General features: G+C 38.2%; 1 protein-coding gene across 1 annotated transcript in view; it reads left to right on the top strand.

Moving 5' to 3' along the window:
- The first annotated feature begins 4,660 nt into the window (after positions 1-4,660).
- Positions 4,661-10,261, top strand: part of stard13 (StAR related lipid transfer domain containing 13) — a 56,628-nt gene continuing 51,027 nt past the window's right edge. The window contains exons 1-2 of the mRNA XM_023342502.1: positions 4,661-5,532; positions 8,513-8,641. Of these exons, the coding sequence (XP_023198270.1) occupies positions 4,813-5,532; positions 8,513-8,641 (849 nt within the window). The 5' untranslated portion in view covers positions 4,661-4,812. The remainder of the gene's footprint in view (positions 5,533-8,512; positions 8,642-10,261) is intronic.

The raw sequence follows: 10,261 nt of genomic DNA, 5'->3' as shown, positions 1-10,261 counted from the left end.
AGTTCTCTACACAGCTACCTTACCAGAATTTTTTTATAGTAGTGGTTTTATAATTGATGTTGTTATAGCCTAGGAGACAACACCTGATAAGAGTAATGGGTTTAATATTTGAATCGGATCAGATGTAACAGCATCTCTGTAAAGAAGTTGGAAAGTTCATTGCAAGCCCTGGTGGAGTGTAATTCAGATGCTACATTCACAGGATGGTTTGTCAATCTTTGTTCATTCAGGTAAAAACAAACAATTATGTTTACACAACAGCTCACAGCCATCCTTTATAAGTCCTTTTATTTTGACAGCATGGATCTTTTGCATGAAACAATCTGATAAGATAAAGAAAAAAAAAAGACAGTTAATCTGCAGTGGAAACAAAAGGACGCACTGACATTGAGCTAATCTTACCATCTCATCATGAAAAGGCATGATGAGTAGAGATTTAATGAAATTCTTTGTCCATTTCATGATTTCACCTTGGTTGGCATATCCTTTGTCCTATAGAACGAAGTGTGTAAAAATGTACATTTAATTCCAGTCAGTTTCCGGTGCAAAGATTCAATCATTGTATTCTCCCTCCCATTCCACATGGCGCAGAATGTTAATTATATTTCCTGCACACACTCCCTGCCTTTATCTTCTAAAATCTGTGAAATGCTTGTTGTCAAAACGTTGATCTGACGTCTTTTACACATCTCAGACATGGTAGACAGTACATGCTTTCATGATAACACGGCTTACACACAACTTCCTTTGATTATTTTTCACATTTTTTCTCCTTTACAACCAACTTTCTTTCATGTATTTTATGTGATTGACCAATACATAGGGGCAATGAGTGTGAAATAGAAGAAAATTATACTTTGGCTTCAGGATTTTTACAAATATCTAAAAAGTGTTGTGTGTATTTATATCCAGCTGCCCAAAAGCATAAAAATTTAAATAAAATATATACAAAATTTTTAAAAAGTTCAAATCTTAGCTAGGCTCTCTTATTTGGTGAAAAGTTATCAAGTCTTACATGTTTCTCCATTTTACACACCTTTTTTTCTGCTTTGTTTCTGCATCTGCAGCTGTTATACAAACTATTCTAGATAAATTAGATTTTTTGTATTCTTTGTAGTTATTTATCCAATGCTACAATCTGTTCTCTTCACCTTTCTTCCACCTGGCTAAGGTAAATATGCCTCTCTGTGACAGGAATGTTATATATGTAGCATGTCTGAGCAGGTTAGCGTAGCTTGCACTGAAACACATTCTTGGATTATATTAATGCAGCATAATCATCTCAATCTGTAAAAATCTGGATATTTGAAAGATATTTCACTCAGCTCATGATTTCATCAAAGTCAATATAAACAGATGTAAACAAAAAATATTTTTCGTATCTAGTCAAGTTCAACTTGAATTCAGAAATACTTTATTAATTCCACAGTGTAAATAAATATTGTGACTTCAGTTATAATGCCTTTTTCAAAGAGTTTTTAAAGCTACTGGTGGATAAGAAAAGGGCTGATCTCCTGCAGTGATCAGTATTACAGTGTATCTGAAAAAAACCTGACTGAAGACAATTTATTATTGTATGACTGTCTGATTAAGAGGATGCTGTTGTAATGTTTTTCATTTTATGAACAATCTTTATTTGCGTCTTCATCTCCTGGGTTTCCAGAACAGTCGCCAAACAGAGCCAGTGTTCTTTGTCTTTATTGTTGAGCTTCTTAGACGCTGCTCTGGAGATCCTAACGGACAATGTCAGTCAATCGGTTTGTGACATGAAGATCAATTTGACAATGATCCAAAGCACAAAGCAGGCCCACCTCTGAACCAACCTAGTGAAAGTATGGACTTTAATCAGATTGAACTGGCCTTACACAGATCATTTGTTCCATAAAATGTTCCAGATGAGCATTACAACTAACACAGAAGTAAGTATAAAACTGCATTAAACTGATTTGTTAAAAAAGTGGGCCAAAACTCCTCCACAGCAGTGTAAAAGACTGCAAATGACTGATGACAGTTGTTGCTACCAAGGGTAGTGTAACCAAAAATTTGGTTTAAGGGCCAATAACTTTTTCACACAGTCAGCTTGAGTTGGACAGCTTTCTTCCTTAATTAATGAAACCGTAATTTAAAAACGTTGCTTTTTTTGTATTTTCTGATGTTGTCTTTTCTGAAATTATAGTTTGCTTTATTTGGATTACAAGACATATTTCTACTCTGGCAGATCTTCATAGAAACTTTTGGTTACGTAGATACTGGTATTATTACATCCTCCCTCTGTGACCAGATCTCCTTTCTAACTGGACAGGCCTCAACGGGAAAATTCATCTCCATCACAAATGTCTAAATTGCAGGTTTCCACTTCTGACCAGAGACATTCCGTCCAAAATGTTAAAACTGATTATTTTCTGGCAAACCTGAGGAATTCCACAGTCCATCGACAACTCTGCAAAAAACCATGACTTTTTACGTACTCTTAAAACCTTATTGCTGCTCCTAAAACCAGGAGATGTGGAATATATTGACAGGAGTTAGTAGCATTTTAAAGCATTACCTCATGTTTTGTTGAGGAATTTGCATGTGAGGTGAAAAATCCGTCGCCCTGAGCCATGTTGCGCGGCAAAGAGGGAAAAGGTGCAACAAGGAGGGGGAAGGACTCGAAACCTTCTGATCTGCTTTTATGCATGACACGTTGTCATTTCTCTTCCCCTACTTGTGCATACTTACATATATTTCCATGAAAAACAATGGCCATTCTCCATGGACACACACGCACGCACACGCCCCAACACACACACACACTCCAGCAGTTCAAACACCTGCCCATGGAACTGCCCCTCTTCTCGCTGAGGTAATGTAGGAGGGAAACACATTCCTCAGCCTTTTTCCCTCCTCCCCTCTCAGTATATTACATCTTTACAACTAAATAAACTCAGTCTGTGAATCGTTTCTGTCAGGGTTGGATCCTGTCTTTTGATGTCCATACTTCAGAATGTTGTGGTAGAAGAGGTCTTCAGCTTCTGTGAAAATGTCTGGTATGTTCAAATATAAATTTATCTTTTACTTTTAGAAAAATTAAAGCTCCCAAATGTTTTCATATTCAAGTGTAAATCTACAGGGTTCTTGTGCACAGCAGAAACCTTGCAGTAACACTATTTCAACATCTTGACTTAAATATTTATTATGAGACGTGTCTCTTCAAAAGGTTTCTTATGTCTCCTTATATGTGCTGCAACAGTATCTGAACTCTAGATGGTCTTTTCAAGATTTTGACCCTGATTTTAAGACTTCTTGTTGGGAAAGGAAAATAACCCAGAGACAGAGGCGAGGAAAGGGTGTGATGGCTGCAGCCAAGAATAGCAATCCACCAGGAAAAAACAATGTGTTTTAGAAAAATGCCTTTGTGAAAAAAGGAAGAAAAATGTCTGACAGCCTGAGTTGTGAAAACCAGTGTTTATGCCAATGGGCATTTAATCTGATAGACATTCAGTCTGCAAAATGTATAAGAAATTATAATTTTTTCCTGAGCTATTAAGTGCATGACACAATTTTTGCATGCTCACAGACTTCTCCTGCTTTTGCTTTTTTGTTGCACTAAAATGTTTCAGATCATCAAACAAATTTCCACATCACAAAGATAACCAGAGTAAAAACAAAATTCCAATGTGAAAATATATCTGCATTCCTTCTTAAATAATTTATTAACTGTGCTTAATTTTGTTTTTGGTTCATTTTCAGCACACAAAATTACTACCAAACCTGTAGCCCTGAAGGAAACTGACTGGTCAAATCAAAGCCTGGATTAAATGTAAAACTTTTAGCATGACCCTATTTAGACCATTTGTCCTTGAAAACTCTCCAGCATGGAGATTAATTAAACCAATTGTACTGAGAAGAGTGGCCCAAAATTCCTTTGCAATGATGTAAAAGACTCATAGCTTGATAGGAGTTGTTACAGCCAAGGGAGGCACCAGCAGTTCTAAAGTTTAGGTACAATTACTTTTTCACATAGGGCCAAGTTGGTTTGGATAGCTTTCTCTTTTAATAAATAAAATTGACTAAAACATATTATCTGGGAACCTAATTGTTAGGGATCAATAAATCATCATAAGGTCCATTTAATGACTATCAACTAGTTTTTTTTGCCATTTCTGTACACTCAGAGTTGTTAAAGGTTAAAGTGCTTCCATACTGACAGTCGTTTTGAAATGCAGTTACAACAAGTCTGGGGAAAAATGTGTTATTCATTGATGCTGCTTGATTTTACTGTGTTGGAATTTGTTGCGAATAGATCAGAGGTTATTCACCAACACCAGCCTCAGAATCCAATATGGGTGCTTTGCACCCAAGAGTTGTAGCAGAAGTTTCAGCCTTCAGTTTCTTCTCTTTGCAAATCCAGATTTCTGTGACTGTAACACATGCCTACTGTATATTATTTATAGTTTGCACATGTGAAAACATGTGAGCATGAGCGAGTTTGTCCAAAACTCAGTCTTTTACTCTTCTCTGTGCAGGAAATCCAAAGCATTTGGGGATTACAAATGAGGTCCACACCAAGCTGTTGGTGTAAGTTCAGCAGCTTCACCTGATTCCATTCGTCAGACTGCTTTAATAACGCGATGTCATGGTGACAGCAGGATTTGCAGTCGCTGAGGAGGAGATCGGCAATGATGGTTAAAAGTCCAGTGGTTGCACCGCCTGGTCAAGAGCAGTCTAACAGGCATATTTACCCTCAGGCTGTGGATGTCTTTCTAAGTGAAGTGCAAAGACAAGTTCCCCCCTGCCCCAATTCAACACTCCAACAGCCAACTGAGAGCCATGTCTGGGCCTGCTTCGCTCTTTGATGCCACGCTGGATCCTGTGGCCAGTCACGTTAAACACTGGAAGGATCTGAAGATCGACAGCACGTCTGGCCTCAGTCAGAGTGTTTACACGCCTTCTGGATCTGTGCTAGAGGACATAGAGGTGACAGATACTGATGGTGGAGATGCTGCTCGGAGTGGTCCTCTATTTTTAGAACAGAATGTGAAACAGAGAGGAGCTGCAGCACCTGCGCAGCAGGAAGAGCGCCCCGCGGTGACGCCCCGTCCTCCCGAGATCCCTTCTGCCTTTTCACCACTCTTGGACACATCCTGTGACAACCATCTGTTTGAGTGTGTGAACTCGACAGAGGACACCTCACCGGACGTGCTTCGAATAGTAAAACATAAACCAAGTGCGATTGTCTTTTGCGATTATGAAGGCAGCCTCGCCACTGTTGGGAAGGAGAGTTCTGACGGCAGGGAGTCCTCTTCCTCCTCTGCTTCTAAAGAAGAGAGTGAAGATGAAGATGCTGATGTTGATGAATTCCCTGAAACTTTACAGTACAAGGAGTTTCTGGTCAGTCGCCATCGTAGGAATTTGAACAAAAACAGAAAGTTTCTGAGGAAGAGACCAGAAGTTCTGCCTCATGCCCCTGCAGCTGACCGGCCAAAGACCTCCAACAGCAAAATGAGACCGGAGTGTGCAGGTGGCAAGGAGGAAGAGGATACACGGCAGGTAAATAAAAACAGCTGGTATTTTTCTTGACCTCAGTATTTCATTGTATACCTGAGCTTTATTTAAAGTGGCTTTCCATAAACTTCGAGCTTTTGTCACGTTTTGTCACATTTATTACCACACGCATTATATTGGAATTTTAGGTGATAAACCAAGAAAAATAAGTGGATACTTTTGCCAGTACAGTGTTTTTGAAAACTTTGCTCTACAAGTCTTTTGTGGTATGTGTCTTACCAGCTTTGGTGATCTAGACCCTCAAATTTTTGTCGGTTCTTCCCTTCATAAAGTTGGATGAGTACTTCTGTGCACATTAACTCTCTCCATCCTTCATCACCTCTTGTCAGCTCCCATTCCCTAAGAAAAACATCCTCTCAGCCTGATGCTGCCACCACCATATTTAAAGAGGCAATGAGTAGTTTTACATCAAAAATTGTATTTTGCATGGGGGCCAAAAATTCACTTTTGTTTCCACAAGCAGAGGACCTTCTTCCACCTGTTTGTTGTATCTGTGAGTGACTCATTGGAGGTTTTAAATCAATATCCACACTTTACAGAATTCATTTATAAAAAAAAAACTGTATGTATTATTGTCCTTCCACAGATATGCAATACGTTGCGATAAATCTGTTTGTGACACAAAAATTCCAATAGAATACATTGAAGGTTCTGGCTGTAAGGCAACAAAATGCAAGTAAAAGTTCAAGCATGTTCATGTTTTTCATGTCACTTATTGTTGGTCATTCTTCTTTGCTTTATCAATCACTAAATGATAAAGTCAACAAGGTTCAATCTAGTCGTGAACCACCATGAACATGAACTATGCATAATCTTAACCTCTCTTGTAATACATTTTGTACCACTAGAGAGCAGCAAAGTCGAACATTTCCAGATAATTTAAAATGACCTCATTCCTGCTTAGGATCAAGACTTTCTGTATAATAATGATGGATCTTTGTAAATAATGACCTCAATTAAAATAGTTATGATGTGATAAACGAACAAGTCAAATGTCTTGATTTAGGCTGTATGCTGTAAATAATATTTAAATATAAACATTGCAACATTAACAGGTTTTCATTACATTGTTTTTGTAAACACTTTTCTGATTTCTGCTAAAATTATTTCAGACAAAAACAACCATTTTCTCTTTTTTTTAGTGTAGTAAATCTACAGTTAGTATTCTGTAGAGAAAAGTGAAAATGTCCAATTAGGAGTTATTCTATCTCAGAAATACTGCCTGTAATAAATTCCTTTCATATTTTCCTCTTGCACTGCCTGGCATCTGTTATAACCCTGCATGCACCGCACCAGCAGTCATTCTTTAAAGCGAGTGTGTTCCTAACTTTGTTCTCACACCTGTCAGATTGCTCCCACCCCAACCCCCAGTCTCTGGCACACTCCCATAACGGTCCTCTTGCTCTCTGCTCCCTCCTCTCTTCCTGAAATGAAAGGATTATCTCTGCCTGCACCTCCGTTGTGATGATGTTTCCACAGTTTGGCTGAACTTGCTGGAGGACTTGCAGAAAATCCCATTTATACAGCTGCTTAAAAGTTTAAGGTTTACAGTTGTTGTTCCAGTTACTAAGGCATTTAGATTTTTCTGCTTTTCTTGGACTTCATTTTTTTATTAACAGAAACTATATCAGAGTATAGGAAGTAAAAAAATAATGCATTCTGGTGTAAAATCCCAAAGAACATGCCATCTTTAGGCTAATCAGAGATAGTTTAATGCGGCAAATAGGCCGAAATGTTTAATATTTGACTCTAAGACTTATCCCTAAAATAATAAACAGGGAAACTTAAAAGGTTCACCAGATACTAAATTAACCTTCACCTTCATCAGAAAATCAATCCAAGGTTCATCCCTCTGTTTGCTTAGCTTTTTAATTGGAAATTCACTTGAAAACAGCCAACACTACACATAGTAGTAGTTATTTATAACAGCGTTTGTTTCCTGTGTATGAGTCCAATAATGAATTGCTGCTTTAAGCATTGATGAATTTAAGACCCTTTCCCCCTGTGGACGCTCTGGACGGAATCTTATTAACATTTCATGAACTTAGAGAGCACACTGCTGTGTCTGTGTGTGTGTCTATGTGTGCTGCAGTGCATTACCACATTTATGTGTCAGTGACTTTCAGCATGTGTACATGCTGGCAGTCATTCTTGTAACTGAAAAGCCTCCAGTGGCTGTGTTCCCCCACCTCGCCCTGGATCTGTCCCCCACAGTGAGGGTAAAAATAGCTCCCTGCTGTGCACAGACAGCCCTCTGTGCTCCTGGGCTGCGTAGGAATCTGGGGGATGTGGGGGCCGCAACACACAGGAAATGGTTTTACTGCCAAAGCAGTTACTGCAGATATTTTTTAAGCTGGTTGACATGATAGTTTTGGGACTGGAGAAAAGGGTGTGTTTGTGAGCGTGAGTGGGTAGATGAGTGGGTGGGTTGTGTTGTGAGGGCATGCTTGTGAGTATGCATGTAGCTGCGTGAGTGAGGGGGCTGTTTTTGGACTTCAGTTCTTTCAAAGGGTCTTTATATGCTGCTATCAGCCTATGGGACTCTGGGATTGGCAATGGAGCTCAGAAACAAAGCAGTTTGTTCATTTCCTGGAAGGCCAGCGAACAAGCATCTCAGTCAGACTCAATTACCACCAGTTACTGACAAAGTGCACAAATGATTTAGACCTTCGCATAACTTTAGCATGGGCCCATCCGGCATCTCACATTGTGTAAATTAATGCTTATAACCTGTAGGCCTATACTTTGCTTTTATTCTTAGGCTGCACTTTCTGTTGTCCTTACAGAATCACTATTGATTTGTATCACAAGTCAGACTGAAGAATGAATCATTGAGGGAATGAAGGTTGGAATGGCTGAATGAGGAAGAGAAGTGTTGAGTTTTAGGTGCACATGAATTATCTGCTACGTTGAGCTGTACTTACTTTCATTTCCATTTATTTTGGTTTTTGTCTTGTGTGCTCAGCAGTGTGACTCCATGATCCTGCTGATGAAAAAATTGGATCACCTCAGTGAGGGAATGCAAAACATCCAAAACTCTAATTCCTGCCACACAAATGACGTTCGAGTCAAGGAGGAGCAGCAGGGCACCAAGGTAAGCCTGATTTAGATTTGCTGCACATGTGATTGGTGAATAGCTCCATAAGTACAGATGGTGTCATCCTAGGTTCATCTGAGCAAAAACGACAAGGTTATGAATAGAAATGTAATACATTTTGAAAGCTCTCTATGCTAACTTTAAACAACACAAACACTATCCTTTTATTTTCTTTCATTTTAGGCTTACACGTTATTCGATTTATTAGACTTGTTTTTAGGTACCAAGCTATTTATTTAGATAATAAGAATTTGGCTCTGACTGTATATTCATATCTCATGGAGTGATAATACAACGTGAAACCTCAGTGAGTTTGAAAGACAGAAGTTTGGTGCACAAATTTGAATTAATTAAGAATTTTGTCTAATCAATACAGGTTAGAAATAAATATACTCTAAATACACATTGTGTCTAAATACACATTAATTTGTGTTTAGGTAAATCTCCCTTAGATCTTGATCTGCAGAGACACCAGAATCACTTTTTTTGCCTTCAGTATGCTCCTGGCAGTCTGGTAGTCCAGTCTTATTTGCAGAACCGGTACAGCTCATTTAACTGCATTGTGTCCTGACATGGACATTTAGGCATAATCTACAAATGTTCAGAGTTTTGCAGGTCGGGGCTTTAGGGAGGCTTTTCCAGAACTTAATGTTAGTCTGCTTTATCCCTTTCTGAAACACTTTGGATGTCTGGATGCATGTTTGTGATCATTTTCCTGCTGGAACACCACATTCCAGTCATCTAGCTGCATGTTCAAAATTGTTCCTGATCATCCTAATAAATTTATTTTCATAAAGGGTGACAGTTTGGGTCTTTCTCGCAAACAAATTAATGACTTGCATTTATTACTGATTCTTGCGATCTGCAATTGTTTAATAATGGATCTAACTGACTTTCCCAACTTGTGTAAATCTAGAATTTTCTGTACGTGTTCAGGATTTGGAATTTTTCTTATCTGAGTATTTCTCAAGTCATTAAGAGATTTTTAGGTCATTGAGGAGAAATTACCAAATGAAGACAATAACAATCATTAAGAAGGATTTCTGAGGCCTTAGGTTTATTAAGTTTAAACCAATCTTAGAATGTTCAGCATCACTTATTAAAAAATTATGCTGAACATAAAGAAAGCTTTTATATATCATTTTAATTGGCTGATTATAGAAACACTGCAAAACAAAAAAAAACAACCATATGCATTGAATAGTTCAATAATTTATAATTATTTTATCACCCTCGAAAGGAGAACATCCAAAATAGATATAGCATTCATGCTCATGATGACTGTGCATAAATTTTTCACTGGAAAAGTAAATTATAATCCGATTGGATTTCTATGCCGTTCATGTGGTACAATAACTGCTTGAACAGAAACAACAGAAGTCAAATCATGGCTTGCTGGAGCTTTAAAGGCGTAGCAAACATATTTTGTGGACCAAAAGATCACAGTGGCCCTTCTGCTGTTCTTTTCCTACATGACATTCCAGATGCTTCATTATCCTTACTGAGTGTAAATGAGTTAACCTCAAATAGCTTTCAAACCATGTAGAAGTTAAGGAATGCTCATAAAACTTTTGAAATTACACCACAACAATCCCATTTAAACTGTTTTGCTTGTTA

This window comes from Xiphophorus maculatus, chromosome 11 (assembly GCF_002775205.1).
Source record: "Xiphophorus maculatus strain JP 163 A chromosome 11, X_maculatus-5.0-male, whole genome shotgun sequence".
NCBI classification, from domain to species: Eukaryota; Metazoa; Chordata; class Actinopteri; order Cyprinodontiformes; family Poeciliidae; genus Xiphophorus; species Xiphophorus maculatus.
Note: the sequence above shows the minus strand (reverse complement) of the source record. Positions and strands in the feature narration are given on the sequence as shown.